At 40.1% G+C, this 15,805-nt stretch overlaps 1 protein-coding gene across 1 annotated transcript; it reads left to right on the top strand.

Moving 5' to 3' along the window:
- Window positions 1-15,086: 15,086 nt before the first annotated feature.
- On the top strand, window positions 15,087-15,509 carry LOC124772778 (60S ribosomal protein L23). Its single transcript, XM_047249352.1, has one exon. The coding sequence runs from the start codon at window positions 15,087-15,089 to the stop codon at window positions 15,507-15,509; it is 423 nt and encodes a 140-aa protein (XP_047105308.1).
- The last annotated feature ends 296 nt before the right edge of the window (window positions 15,510-15,805 follow it).

Genomic DNA, 15,805 nt, shown 5'->3' on the forward strand with positions numbered 1-15,805 from the left:
CATCTTACACCCTGTCCCCAATGACGGGGAAAACTTGTCATTGTATGAATTGGTCTGTTGTTGAGATACGAATTTTTTGCAATGTTACACTCAACACAGATTGTACTGACACGGAGTATATCCACCAACTGGTCGGATCTGTAGAATGTATTAGGATCCTTCTTCAAGGCATCTCCGTTTGTGAAACTCAATAGCAGTCCCATTGATCCTTTCTGGTTAAAGCCAATTGTTGCACTCGTTGTATTTATTTCAGATTTAAGTGTATTGATATTTGCACTTAGCACAATCCCTTTTACAGACCGTTTTAAAACTTCTTCAAGGTCGTGTGCACCAGACTCCCTTTCCATGCTTTCTTTTCCACCATTAAATTCCAGATGAAGTTTATTGTTAGCCTCTGTGATGTTCGGAATGCTCTTGTAAGTCTCCAGTTCAATCAGTGTAATACCCACTCCCCACAGCCTAAAGCAGTTGTTGGGAAGTAATTAGTGAGTAATACTGACGGTCGTTCTTCTGAAGTCAGAGTAAATGACTTTGCATCTGAACCTCCACTGGCAGGTGGATGCATATATATATATATATATATATATATATATATATATATATATATATATATATATATATATATATGCTTCTTCGTAAACGTTATGAGGAACACTTTGCCAGATGCCTGAAAAGTAGGTATTAAACTCTTGGTAGCGATGAAGATTGTAGACTACACGTCTTCTGTTGGTGAAGTATCATTGAAACTCTTCTGGCGGCTGCAAGTCTCCAAATGAGTCTAAACAGTAGGTGTTATTTGTATTTTTCTTAATGTATGCCACCACTGGGTTCCTGGTTCCCAGCAACATCTAAATTCACAATTCCACATTCTCCAGATTTCCACATAGTCTTCAGTAATATTTCACAAAAAACAACATTGATTCCTGGAATGTCGATTTTTTTCCTGGTGATCTTCGAAATTCCCTACTCTCTATCTGAATTGTCTTTCTAATTAAAGTGATAGGCTGTGTGCTCGATATATATGGTTTTTCACCATTGACATTGAATACGAGGGTTGTCCAGAAAGTAAGTTCCGATCGAAATGGAAACCACAGTGAAAACCAAAAACGCTTTATTTGCAGCAGTTAGGTACACCTTCCATCTACTTCTCTACAAAGTCGCAGCTCCAACTTCAAGTTTTGTCGTAGTGTTGTATCAACTTTCCAATATCCTAGTCACAGAAAGCAGCCACCTGTGCTTTTGGCCAATTATCTGCACTGGTCTGCAGCTCATTGTATGTGGAAAAATTTTGTCTTCATAGCCAGGGGTTCTTGTGAGCAGAGATGAGACCCAGGGGGATCCAATTATGGACTGTATTGTGGGTGATCAAACACTTCTCATCGGAAACGCTGCAGGACCGTCTTCATTGACCCTGCAGTGTGTGGCCGAGAATTGGCATGAAGAAGGAACTGCTCGACAGTTGTGTTATGTGAGCTGCATAATACAGGCGAAATCTCTAACCAGGCCCTCGTACTTGGCCGGGGACGCTATTCACTACGCATCTTTACATGCTCATTGTTCACTCAAAGCTGAAAAGAGCGACGTGACATGATCGACGGGCATACTAGAGACACTGCCCAACACATCTGTGCAAAGCTTTATCGGATTTTCCCAGTGGTTTCCATTTCGCGAGAACAGAACTTACTTTCTGGAAAACCCTCGTATTTTGTCTATCCTAGTTTCGCTGTGACGGTTAATGAAACTGGCAATAGCATCATCGTCTTCGTTGTGTAATTTAGCTGGGAGTTCATCGAAAGAGTCAGTAACTAGTTTAAATGTTTCTCACAGTATCTGCTCTCAATACACATGTCCTAAACTCAGCAACCATAACTTCTCTCAGACAGCTTCCCATGCAACGATGACCTTATGCTTAGTGACAGCTTGCTATATATTAAGTGGCCTGCTTCACAGGCTGCACCTTATATACATTTTGCTCAACCATTACAGTTATGTCACGTACTTTCTTTTCAATTCCATCAACCTTTACCGCTATGTCGTCTTTCATTCTCAGAATGACGCAGGTGTTCGTCTCTAGTTCGTTAATCCTACCAACTTATTCATTGATCAGCCTCAGAAGGCTCTGGGCATGCTTTTCTAGCTCCTTAACTTTACGTTCAAGAGACTGAAATTTTCCTTCTATGTACAGATGCATTCTCTGTCCATGCAGAGCTATCCTCTCGGGCTGAGTGCGCGAACTTGTCGATGGTATGATGTACACTAACATACTCACCACTTTTTTCATAGCAATATATATATATATATATATATATATATATATATATATATATATATTAAACTCCTGGAAGTTTCCTTTGTACCCACCGTCATTCAGTTTTCTTGATTTATCAATAACAAGAAAGTGTATGTGTTATTCCAGCAATCTGCACACATCTTTAGAGAATCATTGGATGACATATTGGTTCTTAAATGAGCCTGGTAAATGTGTTTTAGATTGAAACTGTCTTGTCTAAAAGCTATAATGAGATTTGCATTATCCCTCACCAACTGTTTCGAGGTTCTGGAATATGTATGACTCAAATAAATTACGACAATACCCACATGACAAGCAAACTAAAATTATCGTAGAATTTGATCTTGGTTTTCCACAGCGACATCATCAAATATGAACACTGTGTTTAGCTTTACTTTTTCTGGCATGGGGATTTGACTGCTTTGACTGAATGTCATGTATGTTACACCACATACACTCTGCAGTATCTTTTACAGTAGCTCGTACTTGGGTTGAAACGGAGTTTTTGAAAATACACATGAATGCTCAAAGCGGATCCCATTCAGGTATGTTAACAGTGACATGAGAACATTTGTCTTGACACAGTTAGACGGATCCACAATTATAGCTCTTATGTTATCAGGCAGTAGTATTCTATTCTTCCTCTTCTTCCAGTCTTGTTCTGTACCATCACAGGACCAGTCACTTATAACCAAGTCCCAATGTTTCACCAACTGTTAGGAATGGCCTTTCATAGAGAAATGAACACTTGTAATAATAATAGTTTGTGTAGACACCATAGCGCAATATCTTAAAACTGAGATACTGTGATTGCATTATAATGATAGGGTTATGAAGTAATAAATAACACAGGATTTGAGACTTATATTTAGACAGGGTGTACATAAAGTCTGGGAACACCTTCAGTTATTTATTGCACAAGAACCAAACATTGCACAGATATCATACATATGCCATTTTGAAGAGAAACCCTGAAAGTTCTTTTCACATAATTTACACATAATTCAAAAATCGTACATTGGATACTGGATGTAATACATCTGAAAAAACCAACAGGTTAGATAACATTAATTTTTAACTATTGATTACAATTCTCCAAAAAATTTTTCAACCATTCGACAATTGCTCTTTCTTTGGCTTGTTTGATGAAATTGTACTGGTAAGAAATTGTCACGTGTTCCTCGTAGCTGCCCATAAAATAAATTTGTAGAAACTTCATATTATCATTAGGCATCGGCATCATTTACCCAATCTTATGATACAACTTGTACGATTTCAAAATTATTTCCATCAGATGTGAGATCGCAAACTTTAGTTGCCCCACAAGACGTCAACTGAAAGCAAGAACTGAATTTTCGTGTCTTGCATAAAAACAATTTCGAACCATCTGGTTCGCCAGCAAGAAGTTATTCTTAAGGTTGCGGCGATGTAGGAAGAGGTGACAGTACAACTTTTCCTGATACACAACACATACCGACTGCTTCATTGTGGAATTTTAATGCTTGACAATATTGGCATATTTTGTTCATCACATCAATTGTAATTTTAGGATGTTCAGAGTAATCAATGTCTGGTGCATATTCGAACACAAAGTGAACGAATAATGCATGTGTTAATGCACAGCTGGTTTACTGTCTCTCTCTTTTGCTTTCTCTGAAAGTGTCACAGACGTTCATCACACTGTTCTCGAGATTGTTGTCTACGAATTTCTGCTGCTCTGATTCGTTGAGCTGCGTTTCTTATCGTGATTTGTTCTTTCGATTCATGAGCTCTCTCAATACGCCTGTGTCATGCTTCTCTACTACATGCATTGTTAAGGTTAGATTTTTTTCCGTGGAATTATACTGAAATTGAAAAAAATGACAATATTTATTATTTAAATAAATAAATAAGATCAAAATTAATGAATGAATAAATTAACAATTAACAGATTAAAAAATCAAAATAAAATACAAATAATAAAATAGAAAGCAAGCAAGAAATACTTACATGTTTTCGAGGTGGTGTAAAGATCAACAGAAAAATAAATTAACTAGAAAGTTTTATGTTATTGTAATTTTTCTGTTAAAAATGATAATAATATCCGAACAATACACAGCACAACTATAATACCATACGGTGTAAAATTATAAATATGATACATAAAAAATTTAAACAGCATGGTTATGTCATAAACATGAACAAATGTCATGTGGAATAGTTTGCAGCATCTAAAAATCGAAACACAGAGCCATCTGCTGGATGTCTACCCAACCTAGATCTCTAGGGATGTTAGTGTGTTGTGTCGATGAATTAACTTACACCATCATCTGTTAGGAACCATAGAACTTACAAATAAATGCACACTATTGTCATATAATAAACATTTAATTTGCAATAACAAGTATTGAGGTCAATAATCGAGATAAAAACTATACTATCTTTTAAGTTGGACCAAATTACACAAGTTGCAAAATTTCATCAAGATTAGTTTAGTGATTTTGAACTTTATCCCAGACACACACTGTGACACATGATATATATATATATATATATATATATATATATATATATATATATATATATATATATAATTCAAAAATCATACATTCGATATTGGATGCAATACATCTGAACAATCAACAGGTTCTTTCTTCACCTTCACTCCTGCACAGAATTTACTGAATAACGGTTTCTTGTGTGCATGGATTTCAGCTTGAGTTTCTTTCACACTTATTGTTGTTCTTTAGTTCCTTTTCGCACTGTATTGATAAGTAGGTGTAAATCGTCAGCAAGCACACTATTCACCCAGAGATAGTCTACAATGTCTTTATACATATTTTTAACACAATACAACTGTCAGTTCAGTCTTTTCAACGCAAAAGATTATGCCATCCCTAGACCAAACATGTTTGTAACAGCAGAGTGTTGCAGATAAATCATTTTAAACTGCATTTTAACATTATTAGATACACTTTCAATTTTAACAACACACCAGTCATTGGCTTCTACAGCTGCTACTATACCGATATTAAAACGCTCCCATAGCGCCAATGCTGATGCTTGTCCTGACACATTGGAGGTCATTACAGGCCCCTGACAAATCAGTGGTCGTAACTCATTATGGTCTGCATACATTGGATGGGCAAGCTGCCGTTTTTGCCTCATATCCTCTATATCACCATCAAGTAACCAGGTATCGTATTCCTGCCCACCTACTGGCTCCTGAGGGATGTGGTTGGGGTGGAAAATAGTGCCCTCTGGTGGTGATATTATGAGCTAGGTCAGTTGGTCTCTGAACCTCAAGGTGAACACCTATGGCTCATTATCGAATAGGATGAAGTTGATGTGGGGTGTTAGGTTATTTCAAAGGAGGTAGGCAGTTCCAGCACAAGCAACTATCCACAGAAGTTCTGAAATGCATCTTCACACCACCCTACTACATCGCCATTATTTGTCAAAAAGTATTTACCCTACGCTCATCCATTATCTTTTCTATCCATTATTTGTGTAGGAGACCGTTGGAGCAGTCATCGTTGTATGCTTCCATGTAGTGTACTTATTAAACTCCTCTCTGTTCATAACCAGCATCTCCTCAATGGAACACATTGTGCACGCATGGGTGCTTGCGCAAGAGTGGGTTAATGTTTTGCCTCTTGCGCTTTGGAAGACTGACTGGGCTTCTCTTGAATGATCTGCGGTTCCAGCACAGACATTTATCGGCATGAGTTGGGAAATGTAACTTAACCTACCAAGCTGTATCATCATTTTCTGATGAAGCGTATTTATCTTCTTTATAAATTTACTAAATATCATTGCATTCCAAGCAGCATGTAGGGAGCATGGCCACAGTCCTCAACTATATGTTTACAGCTAATATAACCATTAAACTCTTCCTTGACTGACACAGATATCTTGTGTTGTGAAATAGGTCAGTTGGTCTCTGCTTCTCAAGGTGAAAGAGCAAAATTTGATATTTTTGCCAATACATTTTAATTTACCGCCATTTTTGAAATTTCCTGCCAAAATTGCGATTTCTCTACCATTTTCCACGGTGGGGGTGGGGAGGGAGAGGGGAATGGAGGTGATGGAAAGGGACCCACATGCCAGCTTGAGGAAACCTATGATGTCATCAGAGGTTGGGTTGTGCCCCTGAATCTATCCAACCGATATTTACAAACTTTGCTAGTGCCAGCTTTATCTCAGTACTTCTACCCACCATTCTAATCGCCTTTTTACTAGCTTTTCCAATGTTTTAACAATAGATGGTGACAGTGTAATCGGTCTGTAAGAAGTGCCTAATAATGGATCTTTCCCTTGTTTTATATATGGGGGCCAAGGTTTGTGTCTTCCTTTCTGAGACTAGTTCCTGGTGCATCGAAATTCTGTTATAGATTTGAAGATGTAATTCTACAGCATCGTCAGGCATGTTTCATACCATGGAATAAGTGATCTGATCCATTCCAGTGGCAGTGTTAGTGCTCTCTTTGATGTCTGATGTCAACTCGTCAATACTGAACTTTGTCATTAGCACATGTTGAGTTTACAGGGATTTCAAAAATGGTTCAAATGGCTCTGAGCACTATGGGACTTAACATCTGAGGTCATCAGTCCCCTAGAACTTAGAACTACTTAAACCTAACTAACTTAAAGACATCACACACAGCCATGCCCGAGGCAGGATTCGAACCTGCGACCGGAGCAGTCGTTCGGTTCCAGACTGAACTGCCTAGAACCACTCGGCCACACTGTCCGGCTGCAGGGATTTCCTTTTGTCCTCGGAATAACTTACTGCAAATGCTTGGTGGGGCAATAAGATCACAGAATTCTTCTATATATTCATAGGATGTATATTATTGACTGTATGGGCGATATTCCTAACTCGGATGATCTTCTCCCATAGCTCTGACAGTTCTTGGTCAAACTGTTAGCGTATTTTATCCAACTACTCTTCTTGATAGATTTCATTATTTTTTTGGTTCTAGCTACTAATTCTAGATCAAGAAATTGTTCACGTTAGGTTGTGTAAGATATTCACATAACACATTCTTCCTGTTTGGTATTGTTTTAGCGCTGTCTTCATTTCACCATGAATTATCAGTCATCTTGCTATTGCTGATAGAGGTCTTTTTTTGGATGGATTCATTTGCTGTATGATATATGCTGTTCTGTAGTGGCAATTAGGCCTTGTGTGGAAGTTGGTGTTTTTCCTATTGATTTTATCTCTAATTCAAGTATTTGGTGATAATTAAACCAATACATTTTGTTCATGTTCCAAGTCAATTTGTTGTCAATATGTGCTCAGTTATTTTTCTCCAACTGTATACTCACAGTTACAGGGAAATGATTTGATCCCATGGTATCACCGAGTGAAGTGGCGCAGTGGCTAGCACACTGGACTCGCATTCGGGAAGACAACAGTTCAATCCTGCATCTGGCCATCCTGATTTAGGTTTTCCGTCATTTCCCTAAATCACTCCAGGCAAATGCTGGGATGGTTTCTTTGAAAGTGCATGGCTGACTTCCTTCCCTAATCCTATGAGACCGATGACCTGTCTGTCTGGTCTCCTCTCCTAAACAACTCAACCCCCCCCCCAATGATATCTGCAGAAACAACCATGCCATGACTTTATTCATACAGGAAGAAGCTAATATTATACAACTGCTGTTGGTCTCACTCATGGTCCTTGGTTTCATGTTACAGATCCATCATTGCATATGATCATATTATAACCATCAATGCAAGACATTATGTGCTTCTCTGCCTTGTCATTCATAAGACAACCCATGCTGTGTGCCCCTCATGGGTTCAGCATTCATTTGCTGGGTACGGGTTTGGCAAACCCAAGTTCCTCGAGCCATGGACTGGTATGCACCACTAGTCCTCTGACACCACAACCTGTGGGCATGCTTCAGCGACTACTGAGTGGTGCAGCCTTGGAACGTTGTGAGTCACAGGGAATGGGGGTCTTGTCTTGATCACGAGGATCGTGAGGTTGGAAGAAACCTTTTTATAAAACCTCTAAATCTCAAGCTGTGCCGCATGTCAAGGAGATGCACGGCTGTTGAGGTGGGAAAGTCGCTAGTGAGCAATCTCTGGGGAACCAGCGGCACCTCAGTTGTGTAATGCTTACCCAGGCATATGGGGCTATGTCTGGGCAGACTTATAGTTCCCTAGTTGCTCATGGAACCACAATGGATCCTTCGAATTTTCATTTTAATTTGACCCCTACCTGTGGGATGGGTGGACCGCTGGTAGGCACCAGGCGCCCTCCAGATGTGGGAGAGAATAAGAACAAAGCAGTAAAGAGTAACAGAACACAGGCTGGTAAGCAGAATGTGATTTTAGTAATAAAAAGTAAAGAAGGGAGTTTCGAAAAAGTCTTGCATTTCTACATCCAGAAGGGCTTCAGAGGAATTGCTGGGACTCTAAAACGTGTAAAGCAGTTACGAAATGGGACGCTTTTGGTTGAAACATCCAGTTCCCAACAAGCTGTTAACCTACAGTGAGGTAAGTGCCTGAGGGAATATGCCATCGACACAGAGCTCCACCGCACCTTGAACTCCAGCAAAGGTGTTGCGTCATGTAGAGACCTAACTGACATTCCTATAGAAGACCTGAAGAGGGAGTGGGCTCAGGAGGGCATTGTTGATGTTCAGGACATTATGAAAAGAATGGATGGAGATCTGGTGAAACCCGACTCTTCATTCTTATCTTCAATACCAACAAACTCCAAGAGCACATTAAGGCAGGCTTTCTTCACCTAAATGAACAGTCATATGTCCCAAACACAATGCACTGTTTTAAATGCCAGTGGTTTGGACATACAACCCTGTAGAGTATGAGAGAAGCGACGTTTGGAAACTGCAGTAAGAGAGCCCATGAAGGAATTGATTGTTTGCTTCCTGTCAAATGTATAAACTGCTCTGGAAACCACTCTGTTTGGAGTAGGGCTGCAGAATTTTTCTAGAGGAACGAAAAGTACAGGAAATAAAAATGACAAAGTGTATCCCCTATAGTGAGGTCAAAAAGATCTACAAGTCCATACAGCCTCCCACATTTGCTACATCTTTTGCATCAATCCTTCAGAACCCTACTCCAAAATCTGATGCCTCTACACAAACGAAGGTTTGTGAGTGTCAGCACTAACACCTGCTAGTGTCAGTGCACTTGTAAGGCAGCAAGTGTTTCGCAGCCTGTAGCGCCCCCTAGAACAGCAGAAAAAGGTACAGTGGCCAATGTGGGAGAGCCCCAGGCACGTTCAACAGCTGAGTCTGTTCAGAAGTCCAGCACAGCAATTACCACTCCTACTCCAGCTCCAGAAAAGCCCTCAAAGCAGAGAAAAGCTAATGTAATGCTGCAACAACAGGTAAATTCAAGTACTAAACCACTGTACCATGTCGTCATGATTCTACTTGATCCTTCATCTGACCCTTCCACAGAGATGATAGATTATGAAGTATGTGTGGGGCAATCACCTCGCCCCACAACTGACCCTCCACCCACTGCAGACTCCCCACCTTGGTGGAACGACAGGATGAAGGTGATGCCTCCATGATACATAGCTCCCATACTATAGTGGAACTTGCAGGGGTTCAGGATGCATGTGGAGGAACTTTGTCTACTATCTCAGGATAGGCAACTGTGTCTGTGTCTCCTGGAGACTAATTTAAATCAGCCATACACCCCTGAGCTACAAGATTATGTACTCCACAAAAAGGACGACCTGAGTGGAGGGAGAGCTAGAGGACGCTTAGGTACTTACGTCAGTACCAACTACCAATCCTCGTTTCTCTCCCTTACAACGAATTTACAAGCAGTTGCCGTATCAGTGCAGGGTTATGGGTGCATGGTGTGTGGGTCTCAAAGACTCTGCTATTTAAAGATGCTGGATTTGTTGCACCGTGCAAGGATTCAGTTGGCCACTGGGGCACTGATAACAAGCCCCATACAAAGCCTCTGTGTAGAGGCTGGTGAACCACTGCATCACATCAGCCAACTGGCTACTTACTGTGTGCCAGGCATATAAAACACTGTCCACACCACACACCTGCATACCATACTGTTGCTCAGTCTCCAATAGAAATGCTTTATCATAACCCGTAACAAGGCCCTGTGCGATTTGTGCAAAGGATTGCCTTTTAGAGATGGGTGTGGCTCATCTTAATGTCTGACACTGAGGTTGGAGCAGATTTCCACCTTGGCTCCTCCAGAGGCCCAGACTTATTTTAGACTTGACCAATTGTAAGAAAGATAGTTCGCCAGATTTTACATTTCAATCTCTGTTTTTTAACGTTTTAGATATGCATCACTGTTTCACACTAGTGTACACTGATGGCTCCAAACATGGGAACTCCCTTGGGCTCTCTGTAGTGTTCCCCAACCACGTCACAAGGATTCGTCTTCGTGATGAGTATACCGTTTTCTCAGCAGAGCTCCAAATGATACTGAAAGCACTGGAGGAGATACAAAGTATTCAGAGCAAATGGTTTCTCATCTGTTCCGGTTTCCTTAGTGCCTTACAATCATTACAGAACCTGTATCCAGCTGAGAAGTTGGTCCAGCTGATATATGATCAACTATACTTGCTCAAATGGTGGGGAAAGCAGGTGCCATTCTGCTGAGTGCCAGGGCATGTGAGGAGACAGAGCAATGAACAGGCTGAACGGGCTGCTAAGGAAGCCTGCAGAGGAGAGGATGCAGTGCAGTATTCTATTTCCCTGCAGGTTGTCATTTCTGCACTACATAGTAAGTTCATACAGTTGTAGGATAAGGAACGGCTGGCAGTAATGGACAATAAGCTGCAGTTGGTAAAGTCATCTGTCAAGCTGTGGTCTTCCTCTGCCAGTTGCTCAGGGGGGATGAAGTGATCCTTACATGTCTTTGAGTTGGACATTGCCCTCATACACACAGATTTTTACCACAGTGCCAAGATCCCCAGTTTTTTTAATGCCTGTGGCGTGCGGATCTCTGTTGCCACTTTTTAACAGAGTGCAATTTATACCATGATGCACGAGCAGAAGCAAGTATCGGTGGAAATCTGCCCTCTACTTTAGCTGATGATGAGATGAATGTCACTCAAGTTTTAAAATTTTGTGAAGAGTCTGGACTCTGGTCTACGTTTTTGGGCTATGTCACTGAGTGGTTAGCTGATCCTTATCTATTCTTGTAGTCAGCCAGCCATTTTCATTTGCTATATTGTTTTAACTCCTTCTGCCACTTTCTTTCCATTTCATTAACGTTTTAATATCGGCATGCTTCTTCGTTTCATCGTTCTGTGTGAGTACAAACATAGTTTTCCTCATTTTGTTCCTTTTAGTTTCTATACTGTTTTATACCCCTGGTTAGAGTATTTTACCGACATTCATCTCAAAATGTTTTCGTGTAGGCGCTGAAAATCTGGCTGTTGTGCTCCCATACCAACAAATCCATCCTTCCATAACCACATGCTGTGTAGTGGGCATTGAAGACCCCACAGATTAGTGGGTTATGGTGTGTGTTGCAACATCGAGTGCACGCATTGTTTGAAATTTCTACAGTTTGGAGGGTGATATACATATGCTGCAGTGGAGAACTGACATTTGTTAATACTTATTTCCATGGTTTTTGCTTGAACGTTAATTACAGGTATTCATATAGTAATTGGTTTATAGTTGAGGTTTGTGCTAATCAATATGGTTACTCCACCTTACTGATTCTCTCGATCTGATCTTGTTGCTTAATATTCTTGATATCTAAAAGATACGTTTGGTTTAATCCAGTTATCACTTATAACAACGATAGAATAGCCATTAATATGAAGTTTGTGCACGAACAACGCTCTATTAGCTTATAAGGATCTGCCATTTCATTGAAAAACTTTAATATCTGTTATTCTTTTTATATTAGTAGAGCGAAAGTATGGCCTATTTCTGTCTTGATCCATAGTTACTTTTTTGACATTATAGAAGCAACCATATTGTACATACTAGCTTGATCCTAACTATCATGGTTTAATGAGGCAAGCTGTGTTACTAAATCATAGTTTAATGAGGCAAGCCGTTTGTTTTTCCAGCCACCAGCTGTTCGATTATCACCGTATTCTTATCCTCCCTTCCAGATTTAATTGCCTTTTGTGGTTCAGGGGTATTTTATCGTGGTGCATATAGGTTCTCTTTATTTGGAGATATTGGTAAATTAACATCTGCGAAAAGAGGATTTCGATTTTGTGTAGTACTTATTTGCTTTTGCCTATTGTGGTGAGCAGCTGTTGTGTAATCTGTTCTGAATAATTTTTATGGAGATCGGGGGGGGGGGGGGTACTCTTTCTCCCATTCCAATTTACTCCTACCAATATTCCCTGCCACAGCAGCAGGTCTCTGGTTTACATATTCTTCAGCATGTATTGTATGTATCTGACGCTTTCTTAATGTCCTGTTGTTTGGGATATACTTGGCAAGACTAACCGCTCCATGTATGGTTCCCTTTACAGCGGACAAAGCACATTACATAATTTGTGCACTGGGCTCTCTCATGGTTCCATTCACATTGATTACATCGAGTGACGGCTGACATTAGTTTAGATGCCATATCAATGACATCTAAACCAGTGTCTCGCTAGGGGTATGTACAGTCGAACATTACACTTCATGCAATAGCTTTTCATATTTTCCAACAGGAACCATGATGCGAATGTGACCCCACACGTTTCCAGGAGTGTGCACATCATCGTTTCTAAATTACTTATTCCCTTCATCATTCTGTGTACATGGGTGACTGTAATTGTAGATTTAATACCGTCTTTCAGCTCTAAATCTGTTAATTAGGGATCTGAATTCCTAATAACTCTCTGCTGATGTGTTTTGTGGTTTGGTATGTATGTTACCATCTATTTATAATGTAGTGGGCTGTGCTCCTCAAACTTGTTTGAGTCTCTCTTGTTGATAAATCAATATGAATTCTGTTTTTCCCCACAATGTTGAGATGTGTGATTTTCTGCTTGTACTCACAATCTGATGTAAACAGGCCACATGTGGTATTTATCTACATTATCATTAAGTCCCTCAATAAATACATGGAAATGGAAATGAGCGTTTGGCGTCATTGGCAGGGAGGTCCCTTAAGGGGCAGGTCCAGCTGCCGTGGTGCAGGTGTTATTACATTCGATGCCACATTGAGCGACCTGCGGGCCGGATGGTGATGAAATGATGATGAAGACGACACAACACTCTGTCTCTGAGCGGATAAAATCCCCAACCCAGCCGGGAATCGAATCCCAGAACCCTTAGGACGGCAGACCGTCACATTGACCATTCAGCTATTGGGACGGACAATAAATACATAAAACAAGCGTAGTGCATCGCTATGATATCTGTTATCTTTGTTTCGATCATATATTAACTGTACATTCGTTTGTGAAGGATAATCCCTTAGTATGTTACTCTTTTTGCCGCGTAAGTTGAGTGCTAAATGAGTTACCATCCAGTGCCCACCTCAAAATTCTCCTGTGTAGGAGGGACTTGGTTCTTCATTTAAATTAAAAGTGTCAGACATACCTGTGTTGGACCTGTCGCATTTGTTACGTCCTTTGGTCATTGTTGTCGATGTTGCTGAATGGTGACTGCTCGTCTCTTCTCTTTTAATTCTTCCTTCCTCTTGAATGTGCCTTTTGCTGCAGAGCTTTTCTTTTGCCACTGTCCATGTTTATTGTACCACTATTAGTTCTGATTATGCAGAATTGTGGCCCCGCTTTATTTATTTAATACGCTCGACTTGTATGTGTCCTAATAACGTTTTCCTGCTTTCTGCAAAGAAAAAATGGCAATTGACTATAGCAATCGTATGTACGTACTCGGCTGCTAATCCACAACTTCACCCAGCATCTGTATAACGGCAAGCCTTTTGCTCAGTAATTTCTAGATCCGTTCATATATTGCAGTAAATACTGAATACTCTTCAATCTTACTTACGGACCGTAAATAATGTTGTGCAACGTGACATATTGCACAGTATAATTGTTAGTCCCTACCCTAACCGTCCACTGATACAAAAAACGATAATATCGATAGAGTCGAGAAACGGGTTTGGTTTCTATTTGTGAAATGTGTTTGCATTCCTGCTTCACGAAAGTCTTTGGTTACCACGCTCTCTTGGAGGCTCTTTGGATATGTGGACGGAGTTCCTGTGATTGTGTGTGTAGTGGAGTTCTAATATAACAGTGTATTGAAGAAAGTAAGTATTCAACCTAAGTTTTTGTTTTATATCTGTAAACTAAATTTAAATGTAGGTTGATAATATATTGTGGACGAAATTGAAGAAAGTATTTGTTTCGGCGTAATAATATGACCACGTGTTTCCACCATATGCATATTGAGATAGAAATTTGTTGGAAAACGTAAGAAGCCAGTAATTTGCTGCGATGTGGGTTGTTCTTACAAATAATTTCTGTGACTTCGAGTCTGAGATGTTTCTTTTATTAGCATGAAAAAAGTTTTTTTGTACCAAATTTGTGCCGTGCAGTAGAACATCACTGCCACTTTGTCTGGCTGTGAAGTATGGTGTATAATTTCGGAGTACTCGACAGTTGTAAAAGCGTATGTTAAAGTTTGCCCTAGGAAAACTAGTGGGAGGATTTAGATCTGTTGTACTTCTCAGGCGTTGAGAAGTCACGTTGATGATGAATTCCTACAGTCCTTCAATATTGTGGTACACATTTCTATGTGCAAGTTGTACCCACTTCCTTGTAATTACTAAGTATGAAAAAAATTTGTTTGTCAACGTTAAAACTTGAGAGAGTATACATTAGTGATTGATTGTGCTTTGTTCCAGGCTTAAAAAATGTCGAAGAGAGGAAGAGGTGGTTCTGCAGGAGCCAAATTCAGAATATCTCTAGGTTTACCTGTGGGTGCAGTAATTAACTGTGCTGACAACACAGGCGCGAAAAACCTCTATGTGATAGCTGTCCAGGGAGTAAAGGGTCGTCTCAACCGTTTACCGGCGGCCGGTTCAGGTGACATGATTGTTGCTACAGTGAAGAAGGGAAAACCAGAGTTGAGGAAGAAGGTGATGCCAGCAGTTGTCATTAGGCAGCGAAAACCGTTCCGGAGGAAGGATGGGGTCTTCATATACTTTGAAGATAATGCTGGTGTAATAGTAAACAACAAAGGTGAAATGAAAGGCAGTGCGATCACTGGGCCTGTTGCAAAGGAGTGTGCCGATTTATGGCCCAGGATTGCATCAAATGCAAGCAGTATTGCATAGAAGACTCATTTAAATCTCTATGTACATGAATAAAGATCCGTTCATGTGGAAAATGTTTACAATTTTAATAAACACCATCTGTAAATTCTTGAAAAATAATAAATCTTTGGAAAAAAGTTGATCTAGGAGTACTGAATGCTAAACATTTTCCTTTACCAGTGGTGACTAGCAATTGTCGTCTGCTAATTAATATCTTGAACATAACTTTTACTGTTCATGTGGCGGTGATGGTATACTTTAGAGTTTGAAGCGTTTCCAGTTTAGAAATGTGGCAGTTGTCAAAGGATCATGAATTC

The sequence above is a fragment of the Schistocerca piceifrons genome, chromosome 1 (assembly GCF_021461385.2).
Source record: "Schistocerca piceifrons isolate TAMUIC-IGC-003096 chromosome 1, iqSchPice1.1, whole genome shotgun sequence".
NCBI lineage: Eukaryota > Metazoa > Arthropoda > Insecta > Orthoptera > Acrididae > Schistocerca > Schistocerca piceifrons.